Raw genomic sequence first — 21,645 nt, 5'->3', positions numbered from 1 at the left:
AAAAAAAACACCTTAGGAACAATTTCAGCCTTTTTGATGCAGGCCTCAGATGGCTGAGGCAGGAGGACTGCCATGAGCTGTAGGCCAGCCTAAGCTACATAATGAATTCTACATCATCTTGGACTGTATAGCAAGACCATTCTTTTAAAAAGTTCAATTTTTTCTTTTATTTCTATTAGATAGTTTTGCTTCGGATCTCCAGTCAACCTTAGGGACAGTACAATGCTAACTTAACACCCAGTTTTATTTGGTTTTGAACATAGAGATATCTGAATCGATACTGGTGGGATCTTCTAACCACTTCAAACCCATAAAGAGTGGCAGGATTTGGGTAAACACAGGGGCTGGTGAGCCAGGCGAAGCATGAGGATGGAGTAGTAGACAGCTGAGATTGCTTCACCCAGGACATTTACAGTCTGTCAACTTCCAGACAAAATGTCCTGGCTTTTAGCAACTTCTCTCTTTGGTTTAGACTATCAGGTAAACTCGGCAGAGAGAGCACTTAGAACAAAATATTTTATGAGCAATTTGCTTCTATTCTCTAAGAATACCCTTTGCTTCTGTTACAACTTCGCCACATACATTAGCATGGTCAGAAAAGTGTTCTGCAGCATCTGCTTATACCAAGACCCACTGGCAAAGTCCCAGATGGACTCTAAGAGTCTTGAAAACAATAAAGTGGCTAGGATATACTGAAAAACCATCTTGTACCTCCTAATGGTACATTAGAAGAGCTGCATTGTTTTCACCATTTACACCTAACATCAGACCTCATTATTACCCAGATAACTGCCCCAGACTGCCAGGACCTCAGCTGGGTGGGTGGAAGATGTCAACAGTAGCTGACAATATTGACAATGAAGCCCTTAATCATTCAATGAAATTATATGAACAAGAGGCTGACACTGGAGAAAGCCAGTTCTCCCCTTTCGTTTGTACTAAATGGAAGTTGAAGGTCAGAGGAATCATTGGAGTTCATCCAATGGTACGGAAAAGGTAAATGCCATGTGGAGAAAGAAGACAGAGGACAAGTTCACTGTTGGCAACCTTTCCCTCAAATTCTCTAAGCATGTCCTTTAAAACCAAAACCCCATGTTGTTATACCTTTGCAAGTTTATGTTTCTATTTTTGTGCTTTCCCTTTCTCCAAAATGTCCTATAAAACAACATGAAGTAAGCATCATGTATCCTTTGACTTCTCTCTCTGCATCTGACCTTAACTCATGTTGTTGTGTATACAGCCGTTCGTTCATTTTCTTTGTTGAATGTTAACTCCTAACATGAATGTATCAGTTTATATAGTTGCCAATCAGTGGCCATTTAGATGGTTGTTTCCAGTTTTATAAGCAAGGTTATTGTAACTATTTTGTTACAAGCTTAGAGGTAAACATACATTTTCATTTCTCTTGGGCAAATAGCTTGGAATGGGTTTCTGGATCAATAATTAAACATATATTTAATGTTAAAGTGATATTTGTCAACCCTGGTCAATAAAAACCAGTTCTTGATAACATTTTTTCACATAAATACATTTTTAGTAGTGAGATCCCTAGAAAATATAAAATTATGCCAAATGTTTTTTATTGGCTCCACATTTTCTTTTCTCATTTGGATGTTGAAAATTTGTTGTCCAATGCTACATGAAGCTTCAACTTATTTTTTGGAATAATTGATTAAGGAAAACTTATTTGCCTCTTTGGTCAGAGAAAATAGGCATACAGCACAAAGAAATGTTCCTAGTTAGACATTTGAGTTCATATTTTAGAGCAAGAAGGATTTATTTTAACTCACAATTGAGAACACAGTCCATCACGGTAGGAAGTCATGACTGCAGAAGTGTGGGGTGACCAGCTGCATTGTACCCACAATCAGGAAGCAAAGAGAGATGAATACTTATATTCAGTCCAGGATCCCAGACCATGAGATTTTGTCACCAACATTCAGGGTAAGCATTTCCTCTTCAGTTAAACCTCTTTGGAAAAGCGCTTATAGACACAAACAGAGGTTTGTTTCCATGGTGATTCTAAATCCAATCAAGTTAATGAAAATTAATGATTACTACATGAAGTCTAGAGAACTTCCACAGGTTCACAGAGAGTATAGTCTGCTGTGAAGATGAGATGGAGTGGGTTGGCCTCCTGAGCTATGGAAGGACTGGTCTGATGGTCAAGATACCCACAAATCAAATGTATAAGAGTCACCCTCATAGTGATGACTCAGAAATCATTGTCAGATTTCCTCTGAGTTATAAATATGTTTCTTTGATGGCTAACTTGTCAGTCAGGGCAGCATCTGAACTATGTGGACAGTACTCCCAGTACAGCTCATGAATTTCTTGACATTGTTTCTAGAGAGCACAGCTCAATGCTTATTGCACCTCCAAGAGACCTGGCAGCAAGAACTGCTCCAGAATCCCACATTTGGCTTTGATCATTTTACCCACACATGGTCTTTTTCACAATAAGGAGTCTAAATAGGGAGACTTGGGTAGTTTCTCATAGACTAATATTTTAGGGTCCAGATAGAAATCTGCCACTTTTCTCACTGAACACTTCTTTCTAGGTTTATTGGTTTCTGCTGGCTAGATTTGTCTACCTCTAGAAAGAGTTTCCCATACACACTTCACACTTACGTTGTGCCTGAAAACCCAACCTATTTCTCTAGCCACACACAAAGCTACTTTTTTTATGTGATGATGAAAGCTCTGGAAAATTGAAACATTTAGCATAAAGCAGGATGCATCTTCACATTGGTTTTATGGACAATAAGAGAATCAAATACTTTATCTAATCCACTTTGAAGGAACTTCAGAGAATGTTCTTTGATATGTGGCTCAAAATAACTTTGAAATTAATATAAAAAGCAATTTTTATCACATCATATTGGATAATTTTATTTTACTTAATGTACCTTTACAACCTTTTGTTTGTTTGTTTGTTTCTTTATTTGGTTGGTTGGTTGGTTGGTTGGTTGGTTTTTTGACACAGAGTTTCTCTGTGTAGCCCTGGCTGTCCTAGAACTTGCTCTGCAGACCAGGCTGGCCTCAAATTCAGAGATCCATCTGCTTCTTCTTTCCAACTGTTGGGTTTAAAAGCACGTACCACCACTGATCAGCAAACTTTAGATTTTTTATGTGTTATTTTCATATTTTTTTGTGGTGCTGAGGATTGAATCCAGGGCCTTGGGCATGACAGGAAAATGTTCTGCCAATAAGTGGCATCAATGCTTATTTCAGGGACATCATTGGTACCAAGTGGATATTGATTTCTTAATCCAAGAATACATGATTTTCCAAAATCTTGTTTTCCATTTAATTCTTGCATGAACCAATATGTCTGCCGTTCTAACTTTCATCTAGGAATTGAGTTGTGTGTTTCTACCTGTGAGGATAAACTTTGCTGAAACTATAATGAGAAGTAACAGAACCACTTCAGTGACAGAATTCCTCTTCTCTGGATTTCCCCAGTTTGAAGATGGCAATATCCTCTTCTTCATTCCTTTGTTCTTCATTTACATATTTATTGTTATTGGGAATCTCATTGTGTTTTTTGCAGTCAGGATGGATACGCGCCTTCACAACCCCATGTATAACTTCATCAGCATTTTTTCATTTCTGGAGATCTGGTATACAACTGCAACCATTCCCAAAATGCTCTCCAACCTCATCAGCAAGCAAAGGACCATCTCCATGATTGGCTGCCTACTGCAGATGTACTTCTTCCATTCACTTGGAAATTCAGAGGGTATTCTGTTGACCACAATGGCTATCGACAGATACGTAGCTATCTGTAATCCTCTCAGGTACCCAACTATCATGACCCCCAGGCTCTGTGCTCAGCTATCTGCTGGTTCTTGCATCTTTGGCTTTCTTGTGTTGCTCCCAGAGATTGCATGGATTTCCACACTGCCCTTCTGTGGCCCCAACCAAATTCATCAGATCTTCTGTGACTTTGAACCTGTGTTGCGTTTGGCCTGTACGGACACCTCTATGATTCTGGTTGAGGATGTGGTTCATGCTGTGGCCATCATCTTCTCTGTCTTGGTTATTGCCATCTCTTACATCAGAATCATCACTGTGATCCTGAGGATTCCCTCTGGTGAAGGCCGCCAGAAGGCTTTCTCTACTTGTGCTGCCCATCTTGGTGTCTTTCTGATGTTCTATGGCAGTGTCTCCCTCATGTACCTGCGCTTCTCAGCTACTTTTCCACCAATTTTGGACACATTCATTGCACTGATGTTTGCAGTTCTTGCTCCCTTTTTCAACCCTATCATCTATAGTCTGAGAAATAAGGACATGAAGCTTGCAATTAAGAAGCTTCTCTGTTCTCAGAGGATGCTGTCTACATCTGCCAGTTAATCTGCTCATAGATGCCTCTCTCTGTAGATTTAACTCCGACATATTAAACCATAAAATTAGCACATAACTTGTTCATTGGTACATTGTTGCATTGTCTTTATTGCAGATCTTCCTGTATTTATTCTATTTAAACATATTTAATTCAGATAGCAAATACTTGTCTAGATTACAATGAGGGGTGAAATATACAAAGTAAATATGAATGTCTATGCAGTAACATGTTTTGTAAACAATTTTATACAGAATTATTATATATATTATATATGCACTAATAAGAAACACAGATTGTGAAATACAGTACTGATTTAATGAATTTTAGTTCAACTTTAAGTTTACCAATAATATCTATAGATGTTGAAGTTTATACATAAATGAAACTGCATTGTGACTTCAAAGAAATGATTAGTTAATTTTTTGATTCTTAATTTCAAATCAGTAACATTAAAAGTAATATATTTAAAAATTATAACCTCATATATTAATTTAAAATTAAGTGAGCTATTCAAAGCAACTTTGAAATGTTATTAAAAAGGAAGTAAAAGGCAAGTGTTAACTGTTATTATTTGCCATTGACAATGGTTTTAATGTTTTAAGTAATGCTATAATATAAATCTATGAAAATATGTGTTTAAGAATCTTACAGTGGTTATTATTTAGTACTTTCATTCCTATTATTTCTCAGAGGTCAGGAAGAATTCTACCTTCATTCCTTTTGAATATTTTGGTTGAATTCATCCAACGTAATTTAATTGGACTTTTTGATTCAAAATGATCTTCACATATTCACAAGAAATTATAGATAGATAGATAGATAGATAGGTAGGTAGGAACCTCCTATGAGATGCTTTATTTTTCTAATATATAGATTTGATTGCTTTCTACAATTCAAATTCAGATTCCTGTTAGTAAAGAAATTAATACCCATATATTACAATTTTATTTCTCCCCAAATTCAATGAACATGGAATTAAGATTACTAAAAGTCTTGAAAAAAATTTAAGGATAACAAAGAGTTAATACATAAAATTGCATTAGGATATTTGTGATAGAGTTTTAATAGTCTGAAATGTTAAGTATCATATTTTTTCAAGAAATGGAAAAGTAATAATGGTTCTTTTGGACAAAGCAACCAAACCATTATTTGATTCTGTCTGTTATATGGTAGACTAATAATCAAAGACAGTCACTTTAAAAATACAAACAACATTACAACAAATAAACAAAGAAAAACAAAAACAAACTATTACCATCCCTTAGGGAGGAGTGAGTTCCCTCAAATGACCTCCATCATTTCCTCAGGTATGAATGAAAGTGAGACCTAAATGAGGAAGGAGAATCTGCTAGATGTTACAAGAGAAAACAGAAGCGATCCTAGATGGGAAACTATACTAGTATCATGAGAGGAATAATCAGAGTTGGAGAAGTAATGGTCCATTGAGGAACTCTGGATGGTGAAAACAACATCAAAGTTCATATGGGATTTCCCATTTCACAGTGGACCTGTCCACTTGGATTTATTGAAAGAAAAGTCTGAGGAGAAACTGAAACACACAAGCTAGAGAAATGATGAGGTACCCAGTAGCTCCCCAGGTTGCTAAGACATCTCCTTCATAGACTCTGAGACATGCTTTCATTTAACTATGGGCATTTGGATCACTGGAATTCACTTGTTAAGTTTTGCAGTCAAAAATCTCTTCCTTGAAGGTCTCTGAGCCTTTGGGGAAAAGGTATGATATGTATGTCCCATTTAATGCTGGGTACTCCAAGGTCTCTTATTTTCTGCACATTGACCAACAGCCTAAATGCCAATCAATTGATGAATGGGTAATGAAAATGTGGCATACACAATGAAATATCATTCAGCTGTTAAGAAAATAAAATTATAAGAGCCAGCAATATTTTTGATTATGGTAGTTATTAGAAAAACAAGACAAATAGTAAGTATAGAAGATAACTGCCATATTAACTAATATGTTAAAGAATAGAGAAAACTTAGCTGGGCGGTGGTGGCACACACTTTTAATCCCAGCACTCGGGAGGCAGAGGCAGACAGATCTCTGTGAGTTTGAGGCCAGCCTGGGCTACAGAGTGAGTTCCAGGAAAGGCACCAAGGCACCAAAGCTATACAGAGAAACCCTGTTTCAAAAAACCAAAAAAAAAAAAAAAAGAAAAAGAGAGAGAGTAGAGAAAACTTAATTTAATGAGAGAAAATGTCTGAAAACTCATAGAAGCCAGAGGAAGAACAAAATATTACATGAAGGAATAAGAAGTGTCGGGACAAAATAGTCCATGCTGGTACTCTCCAGCAAGAGGTTGAAGGAGGAGGATAGTTTATTCAAAGTCACCCTGAACTACATGGAATATTCAAGGACAACTTGGGTTGCATGGAATGGTGATGTTTCAGAAAATGCATACCAAATATGTTTTTGTAGGAATTCCACAAACCAAGAAGTAAGAAAAATAATTAAAAATTAACAAAAATATTCCTAAATTTAAGAATATTCTGGTCCTCAGATATATTCTGGTCCTAAGATTGTTTCATGCTGTATAAAATTATTAGAAATAAAATTCATTACAGCTGTAGACAATTTTGAATCTTAAGAGAAATATAAGAAGTTATCTAGTATAGTTTTCCCATGCAGTAGAGCTGAACAAATTCTAGGAAAAAGAAAGCATATTTTCTTCCAGATCCTGACATTTCCAAAGAGAGGATAACACAATAAAAGCAGTTATTCTCAGTCAAAAACAGTGAGAACTTGGGATTTTCACTGGCTCGTGGGCTGAGGACACCAGGGAATAGCATACTGATGTGGAGAAAAGCTCAGCTATGAGAGAGGCAGATGTTTCCACACATTTGTACCATGAGAAAAACCATGCCTCTTTCCCCTCGTTTTCTTTAATATTGAAACAAAATACCTAGTAACACATTCATAATGAAATAGTCTGAGCAAAATATCCAATGATACATTGATAATGAAATGGTCTTATTTTCTTCTATGTAGCTGGCTGATCTTCCAGAGGACCTAAATTCAAGCCTGAGCACCTACATGGAAGCTCACAACTATCTGTAATTTCTGTCCCAGTGAATCCAATACCCTTCTTTTTCTGACTTGCATGGGCACAAGGCACACCCACATGGTACACAGACAAGCAGAAATTCTTTCCCAAATCATGTTTATGTTTACTCTTAAATTTTCATTAATTATAATTTCATTTCTTTTCTTTGTTCCTTAATTTTGAAAGTAGTCCTGAAAAACAAATATGCTCTATTGTTTTGTTTCTATTGCTATCTACTTATGCCAATATTATATATGAAATGAATCCTCCTCCTGTATGATAAATGGCTACTATTTCCTTATAAAATAATCCTATTTTCTCCTTTTCAGCTCAGGACCACTCACCTGATCCTCTAATTCTTCTCCACCTTCCAATTATTTTTACATGTTACTCATCCCACCACACCTGAATAAACTTTACTGAGTTTGCTTCTGAATGGCAAATTAGTTATTATATTAGAACAAATAATGTTTTATGATAATTATGCTTTGATGCAGAAAAAGCAATTCAAATTTGATGATAATTCAATAGGCCATAATTTGTTGGTGCTGTTTCCTCTTTAAGAATGGGAGGGGGGATATAGAAGTAAACAAAATAAGTAGGAAGACTCTATACAAGAGGAGAAACGGAGACCAACCATTGATGCATTTGGTGGTGAAAAATAAGAAATATGAAGAGTTCCGCAGATCAATTGGACAAACTTGACAGACTTTGTGCAGCCTTGGAGAAGACAAAATGTGATGGTTTTCATTTTCCTCTTTGAATTCTCATGATTTTCTATTTGGTAAGTTTTTAATGGAAATCATTCTGTATTCTACTCATTAATTTATTGATGACACATGAGAAAATCACCTTCAATACTGCCCCACTTACTCTTTCTAAAAAAAATAACGATGGCAGCTTCCTTACATGGCGTGGTTTTTTGGCACAGCAGTTCCTACTGCCAAATAAATGTAGAATGACTTTTTCAACTATAGCAGTGGTAAGAAGGGGAGTGAAATGTTGAGCAGAATCTGTAAGAATTCCACTGGGCACTGACTGTCCCTGACCTGAGGATCTAATGAACAGAAAGCACAGAGGATGATCTTCTGCCAATTGACCCCAGGAGGGAAGTGTTTTCTTTCTATTATTAAGGGAATAGAACCTCAGTGGGGCTTACATTCCCTCCAGGATGTTTCCAAGGATGGTTATAAGAACTCTTGTTGGAAGAAGAGATACAGTGATACCCAGGGAGAGAAGAAAAAGCCCGACTTTATTTGAGAGAGGTGAGTTTGGGGTTCCTGAGGTCAGGGGAGAGTGTTCATTTCTTTTACTTGAAATGAGACACTCGGTAACTGAATGCTGAGGGTTCAAATAGGGAGAACTTTTGGAGGTGTGGAATTTGAAATTTGGTTTGCGCTTATGAGAAATTTCAACTTTGGAGCCATAGGCTCTCTAGAATTACATGAGAAATAACAGTCAGTTATGCGTCCTGTTCTCAGCTTCATGAGTGTAAATGATGACACTTTCCCTTCCCACTTGTTCCCTTTACAGATCACTTTTGTTTTAATCGTGCTTTTAACTCCAATTCAAATGTTTCCATTAGAAAAGAAGTTAGTTCCAAGTGCCTAGTATCTATCCCAGGTAAACTGTGCCCTAATAGAATCTACTGATACCAAAAAATTATATCATGAACTGCAGTGACAGTATCAGAATTGTGATAGAGACTACCTGGAAGATGCATGTGTAAAGATAAACTAAGGAGTGTGAGTGTGTGTGTGTGTGTGTGTGTGTGTGTGTGTGTGTGTGTGTGTGTAAATATGCAGAGGAGATGACAGTAGCAGTATTCAGTAGCCTTCTCATGAGAGACAAGAGCTGAATTGGAACTTGAGGATAGATCGGAGTTAGCTGGATAAATAAGTGTGAGCAAAAGGGCATCCTAGGAAGAAAGCTAAAAGTCACCAAAGCTCTAGAGTATATCATGGTGAAATTTGAAACTGCCACAGTGAAATATGAGAAAGTAAAGATGGAGAATATTATATAGAATTGTCAAAAGCTTGAGATTTGGAATCATGGAAAACTATGGGAGAGTATTTTCTTCCACAGAAAATGTGTATTGATGAGATTTTAAGGATCAAGACTCGAGTGTTCCTGCAGACATACAGAATGAGTAATGAACATGACTTTCAACACATGAAAGTACAAAACAATGACCTAAATAACAAATCATCTGGAAAACTTCCGTTAGGAAGATAGAACACGCAGGAAGGATGGTTTAGTGGAAATCAATAACAAAAACCTTCCAAGTGTAGCAAGCTGCTGTGCCTGATTCAAAAGTATAACCATAAGGACTGATATTTCTATTGCTTTTACTATTATTTTGGCTAGTATATGTAAGGCAGAATGGTTTCTGAATAGCAAAAAGGAACAAAACTACCTGACAAATGATTGAAGAGGGAATACGATCTAAAGATGACTTAGTTAACATAATTCTCCCAGGTAGCTGGTCTATAAAGGAAATAAATATCATGCATATCAATAATGGGTTCTTTCATAAATTAACTCATTTGACTAACACTTCTCAACAAAAGTTGTCTTCATGCCCAGTAGAAAAAATAAAACTCAGAGAAATTATGGAAGCTGCCCATTCTCCAGTTAAGAGTGAACAGAATGAAAATTCATTCAGGCTCCATATGTTTGACATGAATCCACTCTATTAACCATTATAATATGCTTACCCAAAAGCAAAATTAGAGATATAGGCAAGCTATTGTTTGTTTTGAATCTTAGAAATATCAAATTGCAAATGCCATCTAAAGAAAGTAACATTTACATTTATGTATATGAATTATATATATGTGTGTGTGTGTGTGTGTGTGTGTGTGTGTGTGTGTGTGTGTGTGTGTACATGTTTGCATGTGTGTGCACCAACTGGGCACATGCATGGGCACATGCACAGGTGGAAGATAAAGGTCAATGTTAGGTGTCTTCTTCCAACATTCTCCACCTTCTTTTTTTAGACAAGTATTCCCACTGAACCTGAAGCTTAGGGATTTGGCTCGCTGGCTGGCTAGCAAGCTTCTGGGATCCTCCTGTGTTGACCTCCCAGCACTGGTGTTATAAACATGGATATCCACAGCCAGCATTTTCACGTGGATGCTGTGGACCCGAATCCAGGTCCTCATGCTTATGTGACAAACATTTTACCAACTGAGCCATCTCTCCCCCAGCCTCAATATTTACATTTGTACTGCTTTGACTTCCTTCCACGTTAGTTGAATATGGCCTTTCTCTTATTCACAGGTCACTCAGATGGGGATATGGAGAATGGAAACCTATCAGCAGTGACTGTGTTTGTCTTCACTGCTTTCCCCCAGCTCCAGGATGGTGGCCTCCTGTACTTTTTCCCTTTACTTTTCATCTACATCTTTATTGTGGCAGGAAACCTGATAATCTTCTTTGCTGTCAGATTGGACACCCGTCTTCACAATCCCATGTATAATTTCATAAGTATCTTCTCGTTTCTTGAGATGTGGTATACAACAGCTACCATCCCTAAGATGCTCTCCAATCTGATCAGTGAGCAAAAGACCATTTCCTTCATTGGATGCCTCTTGCAGATGTACTTCTTCCATTCTCTTGGAAACACTGAAGGGACTCTTCTGACTGTCATGGCTATTGACAGGTATGTTGCTATCTGCAACCCACTCCGCTACCCTAACATAATGACACCCCGGCTATGTGCTCAGCTCACTGCTGGTTCTTGCATATTTGGCTTCCTCATCCTTCTACCTGAGATTGTATGGATTTCTACTCTTCCTTTTTGTGGTCCCAATCAAATCCACCAGATATTCTGTGATTTCACCCCTTTGTTGAAGTTAGCCTGTACAGATGCCTCGGTGATCCTGGTTCAAGATGTGATTCATGCTCTTGCTATTTTGGTAACAAGTCTGATTATTTCTCTTTCTTACATAAGAATTATTGTTGTTATTCTGGGCATCTCTTCAACAGAGGGTCGTAAAAAGGCCTTTTCCACCTGTGCTGCCCACATCGCTGTCTTCCTGTTGTTTTTTGGCAGTGTGGCCCTTATGTATCTTCGATTTTCTGCCACTTATACACCATTCTGGGACAACACCATTGCTCTTACATTTTCTGTATTTGCTCCCTTTTTCAATCCTATTATATACAGCCTAAGAAATAAGGACATGAAAGATGCAATTAGCAAACTCTTTTGCTCTCAAAAGGTGTTCAATGAATCAGGTAGGTAATTTAAGCTTATTCCTTTTTAACCTAAATAAGATCATTTCCAAAAAGAAAAGAAAAGAAAGAAAGATCCCAAAGAATGACCGTAATTTAAAAGATTTTTATCAAACACTTTTTCAATGAGCTAATGGATGGACACATAAATTGTGTCTTCTGAGAATTCAGAGATTATTTCTCTTTCTTACATAACAATTTTTAATCTTAATTTCCCAACCACTGAAAAGTGTGAGTGTGTGTGTGCGTGCATATGTGTATGTGTGTGTGTGTGTGTGTGTGTGTGTGTGTGTGTGTGTGTGTGTTCATTTTGTTCTTTAACTCTGAAATGGTTAGGTTATGGTTAGCTATGAAGAACATTCATAGGCATTACCTTTCTGACTCAACTTTTGGCCATTGTTATCTATATTATTATCTTCATAATAACCTTAGAATCATTATAACTCATGCTGTACCAGAATGCATAGTAACTCTCTCTGTTGTTGAGTGATTAGTCCAAAGCCCAATAACAAGCCTCGGAGAAAGAAACTTCCTTGCATCCAAACTATAGGCATTTTCTTTTTGTCTTTGTCTCCTTTCCATTAGTGTTCTGACTGTTTAAGACTCATGTATCTCTGTGATGTGATTATAACATTTCATCAGCAGGACATCAGAGGTAATATTTGGTATTGTGTCAATCACTATAAAAAATTGAATTTTTATAGAAAGTCAAATGAGTAAACTGAGATTGAATAAATACATGTATTTCATTTATCACTCTAAAATATTTTGCATCTTTTCCCTTGAAAGTGGCAAAATACATAATTTTGTAATATATTTAGTATTACACATATATGACTTGATAGCTCATTTTTGTAAAACCTGGAATTTTATGCTAGGGTTTGTGTATTCGTACAGTGTTTATTATAGCTTAACTATGAGATATTATACTGATATGTTATAAATTTACTTGAACTTGAAATGTTATAGGTTTCTCCATCTTATAAATCCAGTAATAGTTATATTCTTGGACAAAATTCCTTTCCTAAAATGTTGCTTCAAGATAAATTTCAAGAAGTCTTCCAGGAAAGGCGCAAAGCTACACAGAGAAACCCTGTCTTGAAAAATAAAATAAAATAAAAAAATTTCAAGAAGTCGATATATTACAGAAAAATGTGTGAAAATATTTACCATTATTGATAAAACATTGGCTACAAACAGTTGTATAACTGACACATGAATGTAAGACTGTCAGTATGGTTTGTAGAATGATATTTGATCTATAGTCTAAATCTGATCTCTATATTTTGTGGAGTCTATTGATCATTGATGAGCTGAAGCTGTAGTATAACTAAAAGAGGATTCTGATTATGTTGAATCAAAGGCTTCAGTTCTACGCATTCCTGTAAAAATTATAAATTCATAACCATGCAATGAATGGGCTTTCAGTGGGTTGTAAGCAACTTCCTGTCTCATAATTCTACATTGATATTTCTCCTATTTTGCTGTTGAGGAGTTAATGCACAACCCTATGATTCTACATATTGTTACTTAGTTGGTCTTGCCCAGGGTAGCTGCTTTACTCTTGGCCTTATATCCAGCCTGAGTTATTCTTCCTTTTTCCTTAGTTTCCCCTCTACTTTTTCTTCCTCCTCCTACTGTTTCTATTGTGGGGACCTCTAAACATTATCATGTACAAGGAAACTCTCACCAAGGAACAAAAGTGGCTTCAGTTCTAAGAGTGGACAGCTGGATCTTCTATCAAGTCTTTAAAGTTGAAAAGAAATGGCCTTCGGGATATTGAGAAGAAGCTGACCCAAATAAACCAAAGTGGATTCCCTACTGAAAAGCATGGGTGGGGAGAAGGAGAATTGAAAAGAATAGAGCAAACAATCAAGAGATGGAGAATGGGAAATCACAAGTGGTGCTGAACAGCAGCTCTGTGTGGATAGATGAGGCCACTGTAAAAATGGAATCTGAAGCAGGTCAGAGGAGGGGTCTGGTAGAGGGCGATAATGGAGAGTGGGGAGATTTGGAGTTTATCAATGATGAAAATGTGTCTGAGGAAAAAGAGAATGACAAAGACAATGCCAATGATGGGGAGACACTTAAGTACACATTGGGCTCTAGAAGTCTCATCTCATTATTTCTCTACCTAGACACTTGTCCAATCTGAGAACATTACCTGTGCTTCCCTGTTAACTTCTGTACATTCTTAATATTTCTCTCCTTATCTTTCCTGTGTTTAATCATCATATGACCCCAGACCTGGCTCCTCTTTCATTTTCCTTGATGTTAATTTTTATTCTATTGTTTGTTTATTAATACTTATAATTGTATTTATAACCAATATTTATTAACATATTAATTTTTATTCTGTCTATTTTTGTCAATTTTTGGTTTTATTTTTGACACCTCTTTGGTTTTTATTTTGATGCATTTTTATGATAATAATGTAGCATACTTATTTATTTAAAATCAGCCACAGTTGCTTCCCTGCATGCAAAGGAAATCTCATTTAGTTGTAGCAGCTTAGAGCAACTTTTAGTTAGAGCAATGTGTGCTATCCCCCATGAGTAAGTACCCTGTGGGACTTTTCAACACAAATGTAGCAATGTACTTGTATGAATGGGACTTGGTCTGTGAAACACGCCCTTTAGAAAAATAGTGTAATAATCTTTATATTTTTTATTATAGAGGATGCTGTTGATATCCTTATGAGGCACCTGATCCTTTGAGCCTTTTTCTCAAAAAAAAAATCCCTTATTAAAGCAGTAATCTGGAAGGGGAAAAGTGTCTATATATTTCATTAATCTTATAATATTTGAAAACCTAAAAGAATGGTGTATGTGTGGTGTGTTACAACTTATAAATGTTAAATATTTTAATTTATGAATTTTTCAATAAATTTAAATTGCAAGTAATAAATTTCCTAGATGTGGTGATATATTGTGTACCCTAATAAAGCTTGCCTGAGGATCAGAGGACAGAACCAGCCACTAGATTAGACATAGAGGTCAGGCAGTGGTGGCACACACCTTTAATCCTAGCACTCCAGAGGCAGAGATTAGTCTGGATCTCTGTGAGTTCAAGGCCACCCTGGACTATAAGAGACTGACTCAGTCTAGGAGAGAAATAGCCAGATGGTAGTGGCACACACCTTTAATCCCAGCACTTGAGATCTCATGCCTTTGCTTGGGAAGCACACATGCCTTTAATCCCAGGAAGTAATATGGCAGGGCACAGAAAGGTATATAAGGCATGAGGAGACAGGAACTACAGGCTCTTTTGGCTGAGGCCTTTCAGAGGCTTTCAGGATTGGCTGAGGAGTTGGCGGGGAGAAGTTGGCTGTGGCTTGCTCTGCTTCTCTGATCTTTCAGCTTTTACCCCAATATCTGGCTCATGGTTTTCTATTAATAAGAATGTTTAAGATTTGAACAACACCTAGATATGTCATTATATATGAATGGGAGACCACCAATATTTAAGTACATATTTAGTCATCATATAATACAATGTTATGTGTTTTTAACAAAATCTTTCATGAAGCTAATAGACTGTTTGTTTTATGGAGTCTCAGAAACCATATGCCATACCCAAAATATTCTGGTGTTAAATTTAAATTTTACTTTGAGAATAACGTTTAGGATGGGGAGGGTTCTAGCAGATACTGTAGACTCACCTGCTTTATCAAACAATGGTAATGGAATCTGATGTTTTCAGTTGCATTATTTTTGCCCATTTTTCTTAAGGGGTCTTATCACTGAAATGTAATCAGAAATATCCTGGAGCTTTGGGGGTAACTATTTCTGTTTCCTAGTCACATTTTCATTGAAAGGGCAAACATTCAAGAAATGATTTAGAGATAAATTTTCTTAAAATAAAAGTCTAAGGGAATCCTTTGTTCCCTTAGGAGTCAAGTAAACTCAAATACAAAAGAGATTAAATTATGGACTTACAATTAGGAAACAGTTTTAATACAATATTAACATTAATTTGAAGTAATCAATCTGAATACATGAATTTTAGAAAAAAATTCTAGCCCTCACTTCTTATATGACATACTACTCAAAGAAAAAAATGTCATATGTTTCCCTAAAATTCACACATAGGTTTCAATTTTTTTTCACACAGAAATGAGGGTTTTTTGAAGAAGGGCTTCAAGTGGAGAACAAATTCAATTGATTGTGGAAAAGTTGAGGCTATGATTTAAATAGTCTTATAAAGTCATCATATGAAACTATTAATTTGCCTGTCATTTGTATCCATTGAGAAGTCCCGACTTCAATGCACAAAGGATGAAAAGCAAAAGAAGATCAACACTATTGTCCAAAATTTCAATAAGCAATAATAGGTGGAATATTCAAATGGTCACTTGATTTTTCTAAACTAAGCTGACTGGCCTGGGAAAAAGCAGAAGTCAGCCCAGCCTCCCCTCCCTCCATTGTTCCACAGATATCCCCTCCTTTCCTGTACCAACATCACTCAAATCTGAGTCTTAGATCTTCATTTTGGTTCATTAAAACATCAGCCCATTAGGAGAGGCACAGAAAGAAGGGCAAAATAAATAAATAAAAGAAGAGTACATTGATTCTCATGTCAGTAACTCCCAAGCCCATTTGAAGTGAGCTGGAGATCCTTGGACCTGAGATTCTGCTAATTATTAGCCTGAGCTGGTTTTCCTAATTGAAGCCATTATGGGGATGATTGTTTTTCTACTAATCTTGAATCATTTATGTTCGATTCCCAAGAGAGTCAATCATTTTCCTCATTTTTAAGAAACAAAAAAAAGGGGGAGAAAGGGGAGAAGATCCAAGAAGAGAACCAGCTCTATTTTACCACTGACTGATGAAAGCAATTGAGTTTAGATAGGGGACTCAGGGTGGAAGCATAGTGAAGGAAGTTAGTTCTCCAATGGTAGTTAGGAACCTCACACACATCGAGGGAGCCAAGATAGAGTCTTCATTCATGTTTATTCTGACTTTGGACCTCAACAGTCACAAGGTCAGTGGATTAACTATTTGGAGGGGTGATGGGAGAAATATATAGGAAAAAAAAAACACCCACAATAGTAATGGACAATGCCACCAGGTCTGTAGATACTGTGAGTAGCTTTTGATGGCTTTTATGAAAGAGTACTCTAGGCTGAGCCATTACAACATATAAAGGTTTGAATTAGTAGATTTCTCTACACAAAGGACTACTTTTAACATAGACAGGCACTGAGATTAATTTCTGAAATGTTTCAGGAATGTTCCCACAATTTTATGTGCTTTCCAGTTAGGTTTTGGGAAGTTAATGTCACTGACAATCGTACTAGAATCATCACGACTGAAATTTGGATAAGGATAGCGGAATTCAATGGATAAACCTAAATACTGTTGCTTTTGGTTCAGGTTTTCCTCATGCTTTCTGTGGCTTAATAGTATGAATTCAGAGATTACAGAGAAATCTGGGTCTACTTAGAAGTTACTTTCTTGAGCAAGTGTGTGATTCACATTTTAAAACCGTGTTCTGAGAGCCATAGTTAGAAGATGTGCTGGTTATAGTTGAGAACATCAAAACTTATACTTTTTAAAAAATCAAGAAAACTTGAAAAATATTTTAAATAATGACCATATATAAGTATGTATATACATATATATACACACATATAACAGAATAGGCCACATTCTCTTACTGTATACATACACATATATCACAAGTAATATAGAGGTGTAAAAGCTATAAGACATACATGAACTTGGTTAGAAAATGAATCAGAGATTGAAAGGAAATAAGAACAGGATATTCCTGGAAAATGTGACTCCTATTCCAAATGTTTAGAAACTAGAAAATATAAGTTACATAAGTGGAATAATCTTTCCTTCTCTAAACTGAATGTGTAAGTAGTAAGTTCCTATAGCAATGGGAGATAAAGCAACTTTCATTTATACAGAAAATAAGAACTAATTTCAGTATAGAGTTAAAGGAAAATGACACAGTTGTATTCAAACAAGAGAAGTATGATGGGAATTAATCACATAATCAAGAGTTCATAGATAGAGAAAATAAGAGATTTTTAATACAATAAGAAAAATTGAACATGACTTGACAATTGATGTGATTTGGAAGTAGTGGAAAGATAGTCATAAAATGAGTATGGCTGGCATATATAGGAACAAAAATAAGAAAGTTATCAAGGAACCTTGTTGAATGCTGATGTTAAGGTCATGCACCAGCTCATGAGGGAGTATCTTTAAAAAATAAATTTGTCTTTCCACTAGTCTGAGAATTAGAAGCTAAACTCAAGGTTTTGACACAGTTGCTTTCTTCAGAGGCCTGTCTGTTTGGTTGAAAAATGCCCATCTTTCCCGGAGTCTACCTTAGACTTTTTTCTTACAGAAACACCAGTCAGTAGGATCAACCCTAGCTGCCTTATTCCAACTCACTTTCTCCCTTAGATGCTGTGTGTGAAAAGGCAGACACCGCTGAGGTCCTGAGGGTTAGAAACTCAACACACGGTTTTCAAGAGGAATGGTCTCATGACACAATAGATGGCCGTAAAAACGGGGTGAAGGTTCAGCTTCTGAGAGGGGAGTCAATGCGGGACCAAGAGAGTGATTCAGAACACAGGTGTATAAAGTACTGTTCATTAGAAAGAACAAAGGCCAATGAAAATTGGGGATCTCAAATAAATGAAATGTTGAAATAAAATGACTCCGCTGTGTGGAATGCAATAGAGAGGAGAAGAATAAAATAAGAACAGAATATTGTTATCCATATCCTTGGGAAATGAAAATGGAATCTCTAGGAGGCAAACCTGAGTAGGGCGGTCTCTACAGGCAGACGACTGCTGAGCACTGTGCGCCTGGCCTTCGGAGGTGAGTGGAAGTGAATATGGGAAGGTGAAGGTTAATAATTTATTTGAAAAGATTGGGACAATTAGACAGCATTACCCAAGGCATTAGGAAACAACCTTTATATAAAGAAAAAACAACCTAAATAGAGACGCATTGTCCTCCCAGTGAACATATTTGATACTAATAGAAAATTAAATCAGTAAAGAAAGTGGAACAAATCATTGTGAGAGGAGAGTAAGTTACCAGGACAATGCCCTGTACTGTGTTGTATTCTAATTAGAGTCCATCAGACTCTACATCTCTCCCTTCCCACTGCGACCCACAAAATTGTAAGGGCAAGCCTACCCATGCAGCTTAATGTATTCAATTTTCACAAACTGTGTCATTTTGTCAGACTTCTGGTACAAAACACCGTCAAGTCTCTCTTAAATAAGATGAAAAGGTGATGGGAGGAAGAAGAGTGGTACATCCTTTAAAGAACAAACAGTAACACAAAAACACCATTATAGCTTATCCTCTGCATCATTTTAAGTATATACATACAAAGAGAAGATGAGCTAATTGGAAGAAAGGGCAGAAAATGGGTAGAAATCCCCAGTGACAGCTGATTATTATCTCTTAGATACCTGTTTGTTTTCTAACAGGAGACAAAAAGAGTGTGGATCCAGGTGGCAGGGGAGGTGAGGAGGGGCAGGACTCAGGGGAGTAGGGGGAGGGAAAACTATAATCATAATATGCTGTATGAAAAAATCTATTTTTGATAAAAGAAAAAAAAACATTTCAGATCACGTGCCAAGAGTCAGATGAACTTAGTTGAAAGAAAAAAAAAATATGTTGGGGAATCAGTAAGGTTGGAATTCAGGAATGAGCATCACTTTCATTCTGATCTTTTCCAGTTCTCCTCCAGACGTCTGAACATGACAGTTTTAAAATATTGTTTACTGCCCGGTGGGTCAACATTGCCTGCAAATCTTCAGGCTCTATCTCAGACCTCCTGAATAAAACTTTCAGTAAAAGGGCGCTAGGAATCTGAGTTTTGACAGCCCATTCACTGATTCTGAACCATGCCAGGACTTGAGAATTACTAGGTCTAAATCTGGGTTGTGGTTTCTATTTTTTTCCCTTATGACAAGTTTAGTTGAGAGCCAGTGTGGAATGCATATGATTTCATTATTCATTTCTCTTCGTCTACAGCCACAGTGCAGGTGTCTTCTGAAAGGCTGGCTCCTGGTGAGTGTGTTTTCCCTTGGAACTATAATAGACACTTTCTAAAACGCTTGAGTGCACCAGGAATTGCTGACCTTCACACGTCTCAGGTGGAGATGGAGTTCTCCAATTGGACCACTGTTCAGGAGTTCATTTTCTCTGCTTTCCCTTGCTCCTGGGGTGATTCTGTCATCTGCTTCATCCCACTGCTCTTCATCTATGCGTTCATTATTGTTGGAAACCTGGTTATCATCACAGTGGTCCAGCGGAATGCGCACCTCCACACACCCATGTACTTCTTCATCAGTGCCCTTTCCTTCCTGGAGATTTGGTACACCACTGCCACTATCCCAAAGATGCTCTCTAGCCTGCTTAGTGAACGAAGGAGTATTACCTTGAATGGTTGTGTCCTGCAGATGTATTTCTTCCATTCCACAGGCATCAGTGAGGTTTGTCTCTTGACAGCCATGGCCTTTGACCGCTACCTGGCCATCTGCAGCCCTCTCCATTACCCCACCATCATGACTCCCAGGCTGTGTGCCCAGCTGACCCTAGGCTGCTGTGCCTGTGGCTTTCTCACACCCCTCCCTGAGATTGCCTGGATCTCTACACTGCCCTTCTGTGGCTCTAATCACCTTGAGCACATATTCTGTGACTTCCTCCCTGTGCTGCGCCTGGCCTGCACGGATACCCACACCATCGTCATGATTCAGGTGGTGGATATTGTCCATGCTGTTGAGATCATTACAGCAGTGATCCTCATTTTCATGTCCTATGTTGGTATCGTGGCTGTGATTCTGCGCATCCGTTCAGCTGAAGGCCGCCGCAAAGCATTTTCCACATGTGTCTCCCATCTTACGGTCTTTTTGCTCTTCTTTGGTAGTGTGGCTCTCATGTATCTTCGCTTCTCTGCCACCTACTCCTTGTTCTGGGACACTGCCATTGCTCTGGCCTTTGCTGTCCTCTCTCCCTTCTTCAATCCCATTATCTATAGCCTGAGGAACAAAGAGATAAAGGAAGCCATAAAAAAGCACATTGGTCAAGCGAGCATCTTAATTCATACGAACAGGAACCTCACATAACATCTCTTCTTTGGGAGGGCACATTGGTTCTCTTTCATTCTCACCTCTTAGGAATCTTTTCATCAGCCTTTGACTGAAACTTGTTCATAAATATCTCTGCTACATGAAATTTACAAATAACTAAATTAGACTTATTACTTATTTTCTTATGTGTTCATGTGTATGTGTATTTGTATAGGAATGCATGTGTTCATGCATGGCAAGGCCAGAAGTAGACATTAGATGTTTTCTTCAGTTTTTTCTCCACCTTAATTTTTGAGACAGGGGCCCTCATTGAAGCAAAAGCTTACCCATTGGTTGAATTGGCTAGCCAGCAAGCCTAAGGGTCCATTGCCTCCACATGCCAGTTGCTGGACCCTGCTTTTGTTTAATGGCAAGCATTTGACCACCTGACCCATATCCCCAGCCTCTAAATTTGATAGCTTCTTTTTAATCTTGCCCAATCCAACATATTTTTGGCTTCATCATTTGAACATTATACCACTCAAGTTATATTCACTAACTTAATTTTGCTGAAGTTATCTTGATAAGCACTTTAATTGGAACATAACCTAAACAGTTATTTTATGGTTTGAATTGAACCTTAGTTGGTAGAGTGCTGATGTAACAAGTATGAGGCCCCAAGGTCAACCCTCAATATAAATCAACAGCAAAGACAATAAGGCTGGTGTGGCGGTGCACACCTTTAATCCCAGAGTCTGGGAGGCAGAGGCAGGCACATTTCTGTGTGTTTGAGGCCAGCAGCCTGTCTTCTGAGAGAATCCCAGGACAGCGGGGGCTACATAGAGAAATCCTGTCACCAAAAAAAAAAAAAAAAAAGAAAAGAAAAAAAAGAAAAGAAATTGCTTTCTGGGAATATATTAAGTGTAGAGTCTTCATAAGACTAA

At 37.3% G+C, this 21,645-nt stretch overlaps 3 protein-coding genes across 3 annotated transcripts; all 3 read left to right on the top strand.

Moving 5' to 3' along the window:
• Window positions 1–3,408: 3,408 nt before the first annotated feature.
• On the top strand, window positions 3,409–4,356 carry LOC131925661 (olfactory receptor 6K3-like). Its single transcript, XM_059281025.1, has one exon. It carries the CDS (start codon window positions 3,409–3,411, stop codon window positions 4,354–4,356), a length of 948 nt encoding a protein of 315 aa, XP_059137008.1.
• A 6,356-nt stretch (window positions 4,357–10,712) lies between these two features.
• On the top strand, window positions 10,713–11,660 carry LOC131925437 (olfactory receptor 6K3-like). The gene has a single exon (XM_059280757.1). It carries the CDS (start codon window positions 10,713–10,715, stop codon window positions 11,658–11,660), a length of 948 nt encoding a protein of 315 aa, XP_059136740.1.
• An 8,132-nt stretch (window positions 11,661–19,792) lies between these two features.
• LOC131925694 (olfactory receptor 6K2) lies at window positions 19,793–20,758 on the top strand. The gene has a single exon (XM_059281051.1). The coding sequence runs from the start codon at window positions 19,793–19,795 to the stop codon at window positions 20,756–20,758; it is 966 nt and encodes a 321-aa protein (XP_059137034.1).
• The last annotated feature ends 887 nt before the right edge of the window (window positions 20,759–21,645 follow it).

The sequence above is a fragment of the Peromyscus eremicus genome, chromosome 15 (assembly GCF_949786415.1).
Source record: "Peromyscus eremicus chromosome 15, PerEre_H2_v1, whole genome shotgun sequence".
Lineage (NCBI taxonomy): Eukaryota > Metazoa > Chordata > Mammalia > Rodentia > Cricetidae > Peromyscus > Peromyscus eremicus.
Note: the sequence above shows the minus strand (reverse complement) of the source record. Positions and strands in the feature narration are given on the sequence as shown.